The sequence below is a fragment of the Poecile atricapillus genome, chromosome 3 (assembly GCF_030490865.1).
Source record: "Poecile atricapillus isolate bPoeAtr1 chromosome 3, bPoeAtr1.hap1, whole genome shotgun sequence".
Lineage (NCBI taxonomy): Eukaryota > Metazoa > Chordata > Aves > Passeriformes > Paridae > Poecile > Poecile atricapillus.
The window spans coordinates 91,388,350-91,404,008 of record NC_081251.1 but is presented as its reverse complement, the minus strand read 5'-3'; the positions used below and the strand labels follow the sequence as shown (position 1 = coordinate 91,404,008).

Genomic DNA, 15,659 nt, shown 5'->3' with positions numbered 1-15,659 from the left:
CTTCTTCTTCTTTCCCCATGCTCCTTCAGCCATGGGAAGAGTAAACCACTGCCCAAAGGCATCAGCAGGAGTACATACTCTACCAAGAAGAGGAAGCCCAATTTCAAATTTGATTCAGGAGGATCAGAACTGTACCTGTATGCCCCATACAGGCTCTGAGATCACTGCCAGGGGCCAGAGCCACCTGCCACCAGCAAAGCCAGAATTTTAAAGAAATGAAAAATTAAGGTGAAAAATGTTCATCCACAGAAGACTCAGAAGGTTCACATATATATGTGAACACAAGAAAGCCTTAATAATAACAAAAACCAGTTTGTGTTTCTCTACAATGAGGCAATGGTTTTCACAATGCTATTCAGCTCCCTTTGAGTACAGTAGAGGGAATCCTTCCCCAACATTTAGGTGCAGTTGAAGGCTAATCAAGATCTCATAAGTTACCAGGCCTCTTACTGTTATTGAATTTCCTTCCATTTCTTATCTTGAGTAGCTATTACGATTCCAGGTATTCAAGTGAACGTCATTCATTAAAGATAAGGTAATAATCCATTGATATAGGACCCTCGTATTTAGATTTCAGCATATCCAACTCCCTGTTTATGTTATTAACCATGGTAGAAAAAAGGGGGTTTGAATTACCCTGTATTTCCTTCTCAGATGGTGTACAGAATAGAAATTACTCAGCAGATGTCATCTATCCCTCTTCTGCAACAGAGAGATTTGTCAGAGTAATTTTCCCTGGTTTCCTCAGGAATGCAAATTTTGCAGGGTTCACCCCAAAATGTCTCCATTAACACATCCATTATAGCCCTTTGAAAGGAGAGATGAAATTACTCATATCTGTTTGGCTAAGCTTTGAAACAAAAGAACTCTTTTTAAAGACAAGGCCCTCTAGACCTTAAGGGGGAATCTCATTCCTCCACCCTCCTCTCCAATATTGAATTAATTTTAATAAAGGAATTAGACCTATAAACCAATGTTCTTTCGTATATATGCTTCAAAACTTACACAACCTGCTCAATCTATGTCAGCTGATAACAAGTGTCTCCTTTAACATTGAGAACTTCTCAGAAAATGCTGTGCTTTGCCATACAACCATTACTTGATTTCCAGTAAAACAAATTTTTCAGGGATACAGTCACATTAATTAAACTCTGTGTTGAAATGAGCCTTCCCTTAAATGTTGGTGTGTGTGTTCAAATGGCACAAGAAGTACTCAAGGTTCATGTGAGTGATTTATAATCACTAATATAAAAATGAAGTTCTAACATGAGCACACCAAGAATTTCCCAAAGAACTGTGAGGAAACAATGTTTCTGCAAACAAATCTACACAGGAGGGATAAGCCAACCTACCAGCTTGGTGGGGAGACACCTTGTCACCCATCCCATCAGTCCTGCCTCTCTCCAGGATGTGGGGTTCTTCCTCCTCCTCCTCCTCCTCCCTTGCACCAGCTCTGAAAATCATCAGACTCCTGACTGACCCACTTCAACTCTACTGCAGGAGAAAACAACTATTTTTTCTGTCTGGTTGATAAAATGCATCAACACCCAGGCAAATGTGGCAAGCACCAGAGCTGGCTGGGGGTGATGGGACCTTTTGGTGGCAGTGGACAGAGCACCAGCCCTGGGCCATATGGTGTGAGCAGGAGGCTCTCCCAGAGCTGGCTCAGGGAATGGGTCAGAAAGGGCCAGGGACGAACAGAGTGGAGAAACTGCTACATCATCTTGAGCAAGCAACTTTCATCCCAACCCTTCACTTACTTCTTCAGCAGATGAGCACTCAGGTTCCCGGCTGTGTTCATTCAGGATGCTCCTGCCCCTCTCTGGACTGATACCAACCAGCTGCACAGTTGGCAAAAGGGAAGAGGTAACTGTATTTCAGATGCAATAAAGCAAGAAGCCCGTTATCTTCACCTTAAAACTCTTGAGGACCTGAGTTTAAGCTGAAGAAAATTAAATTTCAGTTTCCAGAGTCAATGTGCTACCAAGGTCTGTAGGCTCAGCAGGTAAAACCTGAAATGTCTTATTTTATTGATGACAGAGCACCACTGCCTGAAGCTCCTTCAAATAATACTCACACTCAGGGTCAGCAAGAAAAGACAGACCACATAAAATTATATAATGGAACTCTTTTAGCTTTAATGCTATAGTAGCAAAAGAAAAAAAAAAAAGCATATTTTGACCATAAACTCATAACTAAAATCTCAGGCCTTCTTTGAAAATGAGGTTTTCAAATGCACCCTTTCTTTGGAAAAATCAAAGCTGCACACCTAATGCTGGGATGGAGTGTGGGCAGTAAATGGAAGGAGGGCAATAACTTATTTTTCAAAGTAATGTAGAGTTGTACTGGACATTTAAATGATGCTCTGGAAAAGGGCTCATCCCCCACCTGTGTATTTAACCCCTGGTTTGCTGCATTCTGCATTCAGCAGTACAGCAGAGAGGAGCCAGAAGCCTGTCAGCTCCACCTGTGGTAACCAGCTCCTCCTGTGGCCATCAGCTCCTCCCATGGCCACCTGCCCCTGTCCACGAGTGGCACAGACCATGCTGCTTCTCCAGGCTCTACACCTGAAATGAAGGTAACCGTGGCGTACAGTGCAATCAGCTCACGCTTGAACCAGGATGCCTGTGGTGACCAGCAGCATCCCTCTGCTCCATGGCAGTCTGCTGGGAGTGTGTGTGGTGGCGTGCAATCCCCCCACCAAAGAGGAGTCACAGCACACCACTAGACACTGAGAAAAGGCCCCAAGAAGTGGAGGGGGTTAGATAGAAAAAATCAAAGCTACTAATTCAACACGTTTGAAAATCCTCTAATGATCATACCAAACCATTTTAAATCAATCCCTATTTTAAGACCTATACCATTACATCCATTTCTCTGAGTTTAAGACTTTGATACAATTTCTTTCAGACTATAAACTAAAACAAGCATGCAAGCTTCAGTCCTAACCACTGATATGGTAAAGTCCCCATTTTCCAGATCTTTAAAGTAATTTTAAGTGCCCCATCTATTAAGAGATATATCAGAACTCTGATGGGCAATAGCAGAAACCTTAAGAGTTCCTTCTTAACCAAACTCTTGAAAAAAAAACCAGTTATTTTTTACACAGTATTTATCAATTTATTGCAATGTATCAGAAAGTTCTGAATGGCCTGACCAGCTTTACACACTTTGATGAATTTTGAAATGAAAGCAAGAGAACATTTGCTTAAGTCAACAACATAAGTCACCAGTTTAAAGGTTAACACTTGATTGTGCAGCACAAGAAACAGATGCTTTATCTTCCCAGTTCAAGGACTCCCAGATTTCTGAACAGCGGAACATTAACACTGCAACAGGCCAGGTTGCAGTACACTTTGGAGATACAGAGCAAGGTGCAGCACAGGGGCCTCAGAGTGTCACTTGGGCAGAGAGCAGCTCGGGCCCAGCTGTCCCCACACTGGCATGCCAGCAGCCAGCTGGAAGACACTGCTGGGCCATCACCCATTTTGTCCTGGCAGCAACTTTTTAACACACAGAACACTGGCACTGACACCAGCATGGTTGCGATTCACGTGGAGCAGCTGCTGTAAAGCTTCCAGAGCTCCTCTTCCAGCCAGGAGACACCAAAGCCAAGCCCAACACCATCATCAAGATCCCGTTCAACCAACAGAAAACCACAGGGAAGATGGAAGTATTGCAGTGATACAAGTACAGCTGTCCCAGATACAGGAAATATAGAAATAAATAAGGTCCTTATCTACTGTGGCAAGAAAAAGGCAGGCTCAGGGAAACGGGTGGGTGAGTGAGAGAAGCAAAAACTGTATCTAGAGAAGAAAGAAAACATGAAATTAAATGAGGCATGCACTCCTAATTAATGCAGTTTTAGTGTGAAAATTAATCTCAAAATCCAAATAGTGAGTTAAGACATCAGCTCAGACACCAGTCAGACCAACAGCCACTCTGTTCCTCCAAACACTGGCATGGGCCTACTCATTGCAGCCAAAGCATCTGTACCAGGGATGCCTAGGGAAGGACCCATCAGAGCTCAGTGCCACTGTGTAGATGGTGACTAAAGTAAGTTCCATCAGAAATTAGTCTGGGAATCAAAGGGAGAAATTCTGAGCCAGAATGTCAGACTGGATCCATTAAAAAAAATGTGATTGCTGTAGCTGGGCTGTGTTGTCATACACTGCTTACATTTCTTTTAATTTTAAACTAAGTGTCAGTCCAAGGTTTGTTACACAAACATATGGCACCGGTATTACATTCTATCTAGTATTTATAGAAAGTGCTGCAGCGGCCCAGGCAGCGCAGAGATGGCGTAATGTTAACAACATTTATTAGTAGTATGACAAAAGAACAAAGATAAGCTGGTAGAAATTGTGACTTAAAAGTTTAAGGGACTGATTGGAATAGGGTGCCAAACTGGAGATATTAGCTAAAATTCTTCCAGTATTAATACTCACACAGTCCCCAGGCTGCCAAGTATTTAGTTATATAAATACAGCCTTGAAAAGGTAATTTGTTTAAAACCCAAGCCCTGAAAACTGATTAGCACATTTAAAGCTGTCCCGATTAACACAGATATGCCCTCAGCTGGGTGATGGGAGCATTGAGGCAGAAGTCCGCATTCCTGTGAGTGAAGAGGAACAAAGCTTTTGGGACAAAGGGTAAACCTTAATTATGCCTTTTTATTACCCAAACTGCCACTTCCTCCTTACCCCAAACAAGGCAGGAAGGCTAATGGCACGTTCACGTAGCCCCATAAGCGATGTGATTGATAAATGCCACTACTAGATTTTTCCACTCCAGCTGTTACACTAGAAGCAGCAGAGGTTTGAGATTCTCCACCCTCTTAAAAAAAAAAAAAAAAAAAAAAATTAAACAGAAAATAAAAAGCAGGATACAGTACAGCGCTGACATTCCCGAACCTTCTGGAAGCGTTTATTAACTTTGGCCACAGACCAGGGAGGGCTGCAGGAGCGGCCTGGAGTGGCAATGCACACTGGTTAATCTGTAGCTAGATGTATCTGTGATTGGGGGGTGGTGGCGTTTAGCAAGAAATACTCCTGCCTGGCAGCCAGGGCTTCAGCACTTGGAAGGGTTACTGGGGTTGTTGGTCTTGTTTTTTTCAAAAAAATTTTATTGGGAGAACTACAAAACATTTACAGTACAAAGTTTACAGTCTCACATAATCTGTAGTGAACTGACTCCCGAAAAATATATTACAACTCAAGTTGACTTATCCTTTAGTTACATTCAAAACATACTTCTGTTAAAGTAGTCCAAAAGAGTACATAGTGCTCAATCTGTACCTATGCACAAACAAAACTAAGCTACTGCTCATTCATCCACCGTCCAGGAAACTTTTGGAAAACTCCCAACTTTCTACATTAGGAAAAAAAAAAAAGTTACAGGTTTTGGAATTCAATAAACAAGATATGTTCCTGTATTATAGAAAGTTTCAGATCCAAAGATGGCCTCTGTTCTTATAAAATAGAGTGGCGAAATTTTGCTGTACTCAAAACCCATCCCTACATTCAAATTATCTCAAGCATTAGGAAAAATACTTATTTGGTTGAGAGATATTTAAGGCAAGCATGGACCCTCAAGAAGGCACTGTGAGACATAATACTGGGACCCCCAATTATTGCTACATACTTTGAGACTATATCACAGTGTGATTCGTGGAGTTAGGCAACAAAAACACTTTTTGGTTATTTTTAACAAGAATCTGAATTAGATTTGCCACTTTGAAGTCTGATTGCTAAGTCAGTCTTTTTTTTTCTTTTTTTCTCTCTCATTTTTCAACTCGGACGGGCTACAACCATTTACATTCTAAAAAAAACCCATAGAAATTCCGCAAACTACCTCCACAGCATCGAGACCGATTTCTATAAAGAAACCATGCAATCTTTCAGATTTACGTAAACAAAGAAAGAAATTAATGAAATAAATATTACATACCATCTCTTAAATTAAGAATTTTACTCATTTACAATAAAATAACCAAGTGAAGTTACAAAAAGGCATATATTACTGTGAAAAGAACACACTCCACATTTTGCCGATTAATAATGAAAATCATAATTTAAACATAATAAAAGAATATATATCTATTGCTTTTCATCATACCCGATAAATACAGTATGAACAAATTACCAATGTATACTTTTCACAAGATAATAAATAAGTTAAATAGTTTCATATTGAGTTGTGTGCAGTGACTCATTCATGCAATCAACTCAAACAGCTAAAAAAAATTTTTAAAAAATCAGCAGTTATTCTCCAACAATTACAAACTAAACTCAGTTGAGTGCTTCCAAATAAAGCAACAACAAAAAATTGTTCTAAGCCAAACATCCACTAAGTGGTGGCAATGGAACCAATATTAAACTTTGGAATGAAGGTTTTAGCATTTGTTATAATAATAATATATAGATATATATAAAAAAGAAGGTTGTTATCAAGGCATATTCTTGGCAGGATGTTGGATTTTTCTTTTTTTTTTTTTTCCTAAAAAAAAAAAAAGCTTATAGGTTTAGTATGTTCTGTGTTTTTTTTTTTTTTGAACTGGATTGAAAGAAACTAGTTTGTAACTTTCTGTGTCTGCAGGATTGGAGGAGCTGGGCTGGTGGACCGACGCTCCTCGGATTGTTTGTTGCTTTCTGGTGCTGTCTTTTCTAATGCTGTTTGTTGTTTTTTTTTTTTCGAACACAGATGGAATGGCTGCTGCTGGTGCGTATCATAACTTGTCTCCAAAGAACAACAACAAAAAAACCCCGAAACAAAAATCCCCTTCTTCCAAGGTCTCTCTATAAAAATAGGTTTGTTCTGTTCGTGTCATTTGCCCTTTTGCAAAATGCTTTGTTTCTCGTTTTGTTCAGCTCTCGGTGTATAGATAGATAGATATATAAAAGAAAAAACTAAACCAAAAATAGAGAGGAAGGAGAGGTTTCGCTTTCTTCGCTCGGTAACTTACTTGCAGGGACGCCGCGGGCCCCCCCGGCCGCTGCCCCATCCTCCCTCAGTCGTCGGAGATCGAGAGGCGGCTGAAGATGGGCAGGCGGCGGCCCGAGTCCAGGCTGGGCGACTCGGAGCCGCTGAGGGAGCCGGAGCTGAGGGAGCCGCTCAGGTAACTCTCCCGGTCGGAGAGCGAGTCCGGCGGGCTGGGCGGCGCGTCGAAGACGGGCGACTCGGAGAGGCGGCGGAGGGGCTGGAAGCTGAAGGGCGGCGAGGCGGGGGGCGGCGGGCAGGCCCCGCCGGGCGGCGGCGGCGGCTGCTGCTGACAGCGGTAATAGGCGGCGGCGGCCGCGGCCGCGGCGGCGGCAGCGGCGAAGTTCTGGGTGTGGAGGGCGAGGGGAGCGATGAGGCTGCCCAGCTCCTGCCCCGAGAAGGCGAAAGCGTTGTTGGCGCAGGGCGGCGAGAGCAGCTCGTCGCAGTAGGAGGCGGAGGCGGGCGGCGGCGGCGTGCGCGAACCGCCGGGGCTCTCCAGCAGGGCGGCGTCCAGGCGGCCACCGGGCGGCGGCGGCGGCGGGGCGGTGCCGTGGGGGTGCGGGGGGTGATGGTGGTGGTGGTGGGCGGAGAAGCCGGAGAAGCTCAGGCTGTGGTGCAGCTTGGGCCGCTCGCCGCCGCCGCCGCGCGGGTGCCCGAAGCCGCCGCCGCCCAGCGGGTGGTCGCGGGGGGCGAAGGCGCGGAGGTCGCCGGTGCTGCCGGCGGGGTGCGGGGCCGCGTGGTGCGGGTGGTGGTGCGGACCGGCCGCGGCGGCGGGCGGGGGGGCGGCCGTGCCCCCGCCGGGCGCCGGGCGGCGCTCGTCGGCGTTGTGGATGAAGTGGCAGCGCGGGCCGTAGGGACAGAAGCCGATGGTGTGGAAGGTGCGGCAGAGCTCGGTCTTATACTTGGGGTGGCGGGTGAGGCTGCGCAGCTCGTGGAAGCCGTGGGCGAACTGGCACTTCTCGCCGTACTTGCAGGCACCGCTCTCCTCGAAGGGGCGGCACAGCTCCGTCTTGTAGCGCGTCGAGTTGATGGGGGCCCCGCCGCCGCCGCCGGAGCCGCTCCCCTTGCCGGCCGCCTGCTGCTGCTGCTGCAGCTGCTGCATGAGGTGCTGGCTACGCTCGCCGTTCTCGCTGAAGGAGCGGTCCCGGAACTTGTTCTCCTTGTTGAGCAGGGCCGTGGGGCTGCTGCTGCCGCCGCCTCCGCCGGAGCCCGTCTCCTTCAGATTGCCGAACGAGGAGGAGGAGGACGACGATGACGAGGACGAGGATGTGGAAGAAGAGCTGGAGCCGGTAGGGCTGGGGAACTTGGAGCCGCCGGCCAGCGCCGCCAGGTTGCTGGTCGAGTGCCGCCGTAGGAAGCCCGGCGCGAAGCTGGAGCTGGGAGGGGTCACCGGGGTCCCCACGGCTTTCTTGTCCAGCATGCTGCTGAGGTTGGTCAGGGACTTCTCCGTCTGCCGGGGCGGGGAGAGGGGAGGGGGTGGGAGAAACAGCGGGAGAGAAAGAGGGTGTTGCGGGTGACCGCCTGCCCACGGCCACGGCTCCCCACGCAGCACCGCCGCGGGAGCCGAGGCGGGGGTCGCGCCACCCGACCGCCCCGCAAAGCGGGTCTGCCGACAGCGCCAGCGGGGCAGGACAGCGCCGGGGAGAAGCCCCCGCGCCAGCTCTGCTGCATTTGCAACTTTTTTCTGAAGTTCCTCCGGGCAGCGCAACACGCGGGCAGGGGCTGCAGGGCGGCCCAGCTCCCCCGCGGCTGCAGGACCAGCCCGCCCCGAACCCTGCCGCCGGGAGACCACGGGGCGGCATTCCGGGGCATGCAGCCTTGCGTCAGCCGCTGTTCTCGGCCGGTTGTCAGACCGTGACCCGCCCGCAGAGCCCAGCCCGGCACGGGCCTCCCGCCCCGCCGCGCTGCCGCGGTAGCGTCGCTCTGCACACGGCGGCAGGGGCAGACCGCGTCCCACCCGGCCAAACGCGCTCTTCCCTACCTTGCACAAGAAGTCAATGTCGTAGAAGGCAGATAAAAGTGTCGTCGACATTTCTAGATCCTGTAATGGTCGGATATACAGGAAGGACCGAAAGATCCCGCTCTCCTCGGAGGGTTTGGAAAAGCCACGACTAGATAGGAGAGGGCCGTCTGCTTGAGATCCGAAACGGTCCCGACTCCTTCCCGGCGGGACGGCGGGTGCCGGGCCGAGGCGGCGACGGCGGCTGCACAGCAGCGGGCGAACTGCGGGAACTCGGAGGCTCCCCGCGCCGCTCCCATATAAACGCGGCCGCCGATGGTCGCGGGGGCGGTGCCCCGCTCCGCCCGCCCCGCGCCGCCCGCCGGGCCCGCCCCGCTCGAGCCCGCCGGCCGGGCCGCCCCGAGTGTTACAGAGGGCGCTGGCAGCGGTGGCGGGGCAGTTTAGCGCGGAGCGCCTGTGCTGCAGTGGGCCCCCGGTCCCGCCGATCGGGGTGCGGGCGGGACGAGGCGGGGGGAGCGGGGAACCAGCCGAGGCAGCGCTCACGGTGCCCTACGGAGCTTGGCCCCTGTGGAGCGCCCCTCTTCGCATCAAAGACCCGGCGCCCTCGCGTTGCTGGTGGCCGCGTCCCCGGCCGGGTGGCGGCTGCCGCCGAGCGGAGGATGCGCAGGGCCACGGGAGAGGCGCGGCAGCGCCGGGGACACTTCTTCACCCCGCCCCGCCGAAAATAAACTTTTGCCACGTAATTGCTTGAAACAAAGGTCGGGACCGCGCTGCCCCGGTGTGGCTGGCGGGACGGGGCCGAGCATGGGTTCCGCGCTCGGCCGCTTCTTCCCTCTTTGCGGGGACCTCGGGTTTGGCACTTTCTTTCTGAAGTTTGGGAGGGGTTGGCGGCCAGGCGCGGAGGCGAGGTGGCATTATCCTCGCAGCGGCCTGGCTGATAAACGACCCCCTGCATAAATCTAATCCTGCCTGCATCTCCCTCTCGCGTCCCGCACCCTTCCCACGTCTCTCTGCCACGCTCAGCCCTTCTCTCCTCATCCCCGCCAAGGTCTTGTGAGCCAACGAGTTCCCCACCGCCGGACCGTGAGCGAAGGCAGCGGCCGGTCCCTGCGGCGGGGCTCCCTCCCGGGACGAAGCCGGCCGCCGGCCAGGGCGGGCCGGGAGCCGCCGTGCAAAACACCCCCGCCCCCCCCCCCGCGTCGATAAGGCTGCGCAAACACGACGTGGGAACGGCGGCGACTCCTCTGCACCCCCGTCCCCTCCCGCGTTTGCTCGGCCCTGGGACAAATGGGATGGGGAACAGAGACGAACGGACATGTCAAGTTTTATGGCTGCTAAAGCCAGCAGAGGCGTTTGATCCTCTTTAGCTTCCGCGCCGGGATGGCAGTCCCGCGTACTCCAAGGGAGCAAACCCGACCACGTCAGCAGGAGCGCGGCGCTGTGCAAACACATTTGCAAAGGAAAGAAACCTCGGGCCTGGGGGCGGGGGTGTCACCAGAGCCCCTCGCACCGGGCTTCGCACTCGGCCCCCGCTGCCCAGCGGCTCACGCCCCTCTGCTTCCTGCCCTCGTCCTTCACCTCCCACGCCGCCGCGGGAGGGAGGCTGCAGGCGGGACCCTGCTCGGGCCTGCCACCGCCCGTGAACCGTCATCCAGGGCCGGACGAGCCCGGAAACGGGGATCGAAATCTCCCGGGCAAGACGAGGAACCGGGCGGCGAAAAGCCCAAACCTCGCTCCCTCCCGTGTCCCGGCAGTCCCCTGGGGGCCCGTCCCCCGCTCGGCGAGCGCTGCTGGACTCGGCCGGGCCGGCTCCTGGCGCCGTTCCCGGCCCCGTTCCCGGCCCCTCCCGCTGCCCCCGCGGCAGGCGGGGACGTGCCGCCCCCCAGCGGCCGCCGGGCCCGCCGGCAGGCCCAGCGATGCCGGGACACATTCCTGCTCCTTCCCCTCCTCCCGCCCTGCCGGGGGGACACGGCTCCCGTCCTGGCGACAGGCGCTGCCCCGCACACGGGGAGCCGCCGGAGCGTGGGGCTGCAGCCATAACGTGCATCGCTTCCCATAACCGTCTCCGGGGCCCATCGGAGTCGCCTCCGCACTGACCCGAGCTCAAACTCTTCCCACACAACTCTGCGATGGAAGCATCACCTCGGAGCTGATCCTGCCCGCCAGCCAACCGAGGCAACAGTTAACTGTGACAATCGTGCACGGATCAATGTGTCAACGCCATTGGAAGGAATACTTTGAGAAACTGACTTTGATCAAACACACGTCCGATAAATGCTCTGGCATCAGGTTTTGTTAACTCTCCTGCAATCGCTGCTCGGGGTCTAAAGGTTCTTCATTGAGCAGTTACACAGTAACCCATCATCAGCACCGTGTGGTGAAATGTATGTGCACTGATATAAGTCTTATTTGCTCTCTTATAAACTCAAGGGGATGACAGAGATTCCAGTTGCATCTTAAAACCACAATAAGGAAGACCGAGTTTTCGAGCTGTTTGGTAACTGATTAACCAACTCCTCAAGGCTTCACTAAGTTTTACAGTCACTGTGGGTCTATTACTGTGCTGTCACCTGTCTGCATTTGTCCATTTGCCAGTATCAAATATATATGCATAGGCGTTTTAAATTCTACCCGATTTTTAAAAAGCCAGTGTTATTAGATACTCTTATGCTACCCATTGTCATGAGCAAGGTCTCAGAACTTTCCAGTGACTTTGATACATACAAAGTTCTTTTTGTCTCCTACTACAGAAGCTGTTACCACACCTAGTTCAGAAATGATGGAAAGATGTGGCAAAATCAGCAGCTATTAATTAATTGTACAGGTCTTGACTACTTTTTAAAGAGTGGCTTCCAGACACAATCTGGGCTATTCTTTCCCCAGGACCACAAACCAGATGCATACAAATTAATTTTCAGCCTAAATCGCATGCATGTCTCGTTAAGTTGGATAGCGGGCATTCTGTGAAACATAATTTCAGATTCCAATACTGCTCTTTTGCCTATTGAAGCCTCAAGTTTCACTACAAATTACTTTTTATACAAGTAACCCTGAATCCTGGAACATTAGAGCAAATACTAAACTTTTATTCCTAAATTCTGTTTGTTGGGTTTTTTTAAGTGGTGATTTTGTGCAGTGTTCAGATGTCCACTGGACCCAATTCGGCAGCTTAGCTCTATTTACAGCAGAGTATTTGAACTCAAGAGGGCAGCGATCGGCTATGGGGCACCGCAGCACACAGAACTGCGAGAAGCGCTGGCTCAAGCCTTACCCTGCCCTGGCTTGAGCCCGACCGGGCACTCCGGGAGTCCGATCCCGTTCCGACCGATCCCGATCCCAATCCCGATCCCGTCTCGGCAGGAGCGCGGGCCCGGGCCGCGCGCGGCGGTGCTGTGGCGCCATCTGGCGGCCGCGCGGCGAACCAGGCCGAGCTGCTGTGGCGGGCCCGGCCGCGGGACAAGCGCTCGGGCGTTACCTGGGAGTCACCGAGATTTGGGGCTAAACAGCGCTCAGACACCATCAGGTGAAGAGGCTGAAAGCAATCAGGCGTTTATCGGACATGTCCTTCTTCCAGAGACACCGAAATCACGGCGTACAGGGCCCCACATCCGTGTTGTGGCCGGCCAAGCCACACCACAGCCACACATCCAATCGCAGCCCCTGGCTATTAGAAGGTAACACAACCATTTCACATCAGTATTTATTTTTGATGTCTCATTTTCATACTGAAACCCAATTCCAATTCTCAGAAAAAAAACATTCAATGCTTAACAAGCTTTTTTGGGTTTTAGACACAGCAAGACCCTGGAGCACTCAGAATAATCCCTACAGCTGCCCCACCTGGTGAGAGCATCTCCCAAAAGCGAGGGCTGCAGCACAGAATCACCTCTGGTACCCTTCCAAGGGCCTCACACTCCTTGGCAGGACCTCACTTTCCAGGCCTGCTTGCAGAGCAAGGTGTTTCAAGTAAAGATGAAACTGTTTTGTTTGCAATGGAACAGCTGCTTCATTTTGAACACAGCAAGTCTTCATTTTAGAGCCATTTTATGAAAGCGGTTAATTGATTTAAAGGAGAAAAGAGGCATGCAGAAATCTAACTAATGCTGTTTCCATGTGCAAAACAAAGTTACTACCAAAGTGAAAATCCTTGTCTTCCTCCAGAGGAAAATGTTGTAAAATTTAAAATGCACTCTAAGAATGGCCATAAACAAAGAAGTCACAGTTTGTTTTTCTATTAGAAACATTTAGAGATTTTAAAAAAGTGTCATATTAATTAAATAATTAACATGCTGCATCTTGAAAGGAGACAAAAAAAATAAACATTTTCTTCATATTAACATACAGGAGGTAAAAATGTAGGACAAAATGTAACAGAACTACAGGTGGCCTGCACCTGGATGAATGGAATATATTAGGCTTAGCTGCTTTACTTCCTACAGTAGCTGTAATAAACAATGCTCAGCTGAATGAAATGAACAAATGCATTTAAAAGGAAAAGTCTCCCACTGCACATCCCCCCCCCGCCCCCCCCCCAAAAAAAAATCAACGGGCAATTAATCAATACAAGATATGTAGTTCTAGCCTGAATACTGAAGGTACTGCAGGGTTCCCAAAGTCATCACAGCAATCCCTGATTCCTTGAACATTGCTGGAATTCAGCTCCCTGCCCATCCAGTAATGTGTGCAGCTCCCTGAGGATGAAGTTTTAGTAATTTACTTTTCCAGATTTTCATTTTTGCAAATGTCATCAGGCTTCAGCAGATTTAGTATTTTAAGACAGACTGATACTCTCTCCTTTTGAATAGCCAATCTTGTGAATTCTGGAGTTCTGGTAAACTCTGGAACCAGAGGTAGAGCTCCAAGAAGGTGTTCAATGCACTGGGCTCGATCCAGTGCTATTCTTGACAGACGATTAAGTTCCCCATGATCTGGCAAGGTGAGGTGAGTCACTGATATAAGACATAAAAGGTGCTTACTAAGTTGTCTCACATGAGTCAGCTTCTCTGCCCAAAAATTCACTTCCCCTTTATCAAACAGAGAATCATCTTCTTCCTTAATAAAAAGAAAATGAGCAGTGATTACATAATGATTTGTGGCTTGATAACATCATAAAAGATATTTTGATAAATCATAAAATATATGAAAAAAGGATATATCTAGAAATGATGACAACAGAGGCTGTCATAGAACAGAGTTTTATATTAAAAAAACAAGGTAAGCATTCATATGCCTTTTTTTAAAAGTTTGGGAAAACACGCTAAAAGGTTCCTACTTTGCCAAAGAAATTTTGCCTTCGAAGATCAGGCAGTTATGGCACAAGTATTGAGAAACAGTGGCAGTAAATAGTAGCCCTAATCCTTTACATGTGCTTGCCTTCTCCAGTCAAACAGTATTGTATTTCACAAAGACCTCCATAAGCAGTATGGTAATTTGCTATATCATAGCACTTTTTGACTGGATTAAATGAAAATTGTATCAGTCAGTAAAACATCAGAAATGCACACCTAAACTACAGGCTTAAGAGAAGATTCGTTATGTATTTTATGGGTCATATTAATTGCCAACAAACTTCTCAAGGATGTAGCTGCTCCTGCTCCTTCTGGTTTACCTTCCAGCATGATTTTGACCTTTACAGTCTTTTCAAGACAGAAAGAACACAGTGCATTATACAGTAATAGCTTTTACAGAACCAGTGGCAAAGATGGTAAAGATGGCAAAGATCTGTAAAGATGGCATAATTCATCTTTACAGAAACAATCCTGAAGTCAATGGGTGATGTAAGCAAGGCTGTTTCATGTGTTGTGCAGAACCAGTCACACGGATGACAGCATAAAATTACCAATATTTAAATGCTGTCTATGGGAAAGCCAGCACTGATAGAACACTGGTCTTGAATGCCCAGATGTGGCTGGCACCCCGAAAACAGTTTAAATTCAAGGGAAGCCATCATCTGCAGTAATACTGAATGTAGTTACATTACAGCCTCAAAATGTTTCAGTCAGCAATGCCTTGTGAAGTAACTCTTGATTTATTTCAATGGTTGCTTATTGATCTCTTTAATTTTATGCTGGCATTACCAGGAAACAAGACATAAAAATATTTTAATTTTAAATAATATCCATGTGAATTTTTTATAAGACAGTAAATCAGTTAGTACTGCAGTAGCAATTATCGGGTTTCATCAGACGAGACATTTCATTCTATTCCTACCACGAGACTGCAGAACTATAGTGCTTCTAACATGCTACAGCAACTGCTTGTTAAAATTACCAGGGCAGAAGTCTCCCCATCTCTTTGCAAGTCGTTGTCTCCCAAAAGCCACTCCAGTAGGATTGGGACACCAGCATTGATCTCCTCCCACCGCTGGAGCAGCTCACACACTTTGCCAAAGGCTAAATCCAAGGCCATTGGAGCATTCACTATCCTAAATGCAAACTCTGTTGAGAGACAATATGTGTAAGAATACAGAGCAAGACTGCAAACATTTTCAAATAACATCAGCACAAAAATGATTTCTCAGATGCCGAACTTACACAAACACATGCGGAATGATAAATTAATACTGCAAATAAATTAAATGTGTGTTTACTTCTCTGCCACTTGGGGCCTTCTCTCAATTCCATAATAATGAAGCAACCGAAAATGCTGATGCTTAATTTTTTTTTTCTCCTGCCCATGTAGTGACATTTATTAATCCGGGTTTAAATATACAGATATGTCT

At 48.9% G+C, this 15,659-nt stretch overlaps 2 protein-coding genes across 2 annotated transcripts in view; both read right to left on the bottom strand.

Annotated features, from left to right (window-relative positions):
- Positions 1-3,097: 3,097 nt before the first annotated feature.
- On the bottom strand, positions 3,098-9,219 carry ZFP36L2 (ZFP36 ring finger protein like 2). Its single transcript, XM_058836462.1, has 2 exons — positions 8,960-9,219; positions 3,098-8,428 (listed from the first exon to the last, which is right to left on the bottom strand). Exons 1-2 carry the CDS (start codon positions 9,008-9,010, stop codon positions 7,010-7,012), a joined length of 1,470 nt encoding a protein of 489 aa, XP_058692445.1. The 5' UTR covers positions 9,011-9,219; the 3' UTR covers positions 3,098-7,009.
- A 4,421-nt stretch (positions 9,220-13,640) lies between these two features.
- THADA (THADA armadillo repeat containing) overlaps positions 13,641-15,659 on the bottom strand; it is a 153,155-nt gene continuing 151,136 nt past the window's right edge. Inside the window, exons 38-39 of the mRNA XM_058836463.1 lie at positions 15,209-15,375; positions 13,641-13,990 (exon numbers count right to left, since the gene is read on the bottom strand). Of these exons, the coding sequence (XP_058692446.1) occupies positions 13,652-13,990; positions 15,209-15,375 (506 nt within the window). The 3' untranslated portion in view covers positions 13,641-13,651. The remainder of the gene's footprint in view (positions 13,991-15,208; positions 15,376-15,659) is intronic.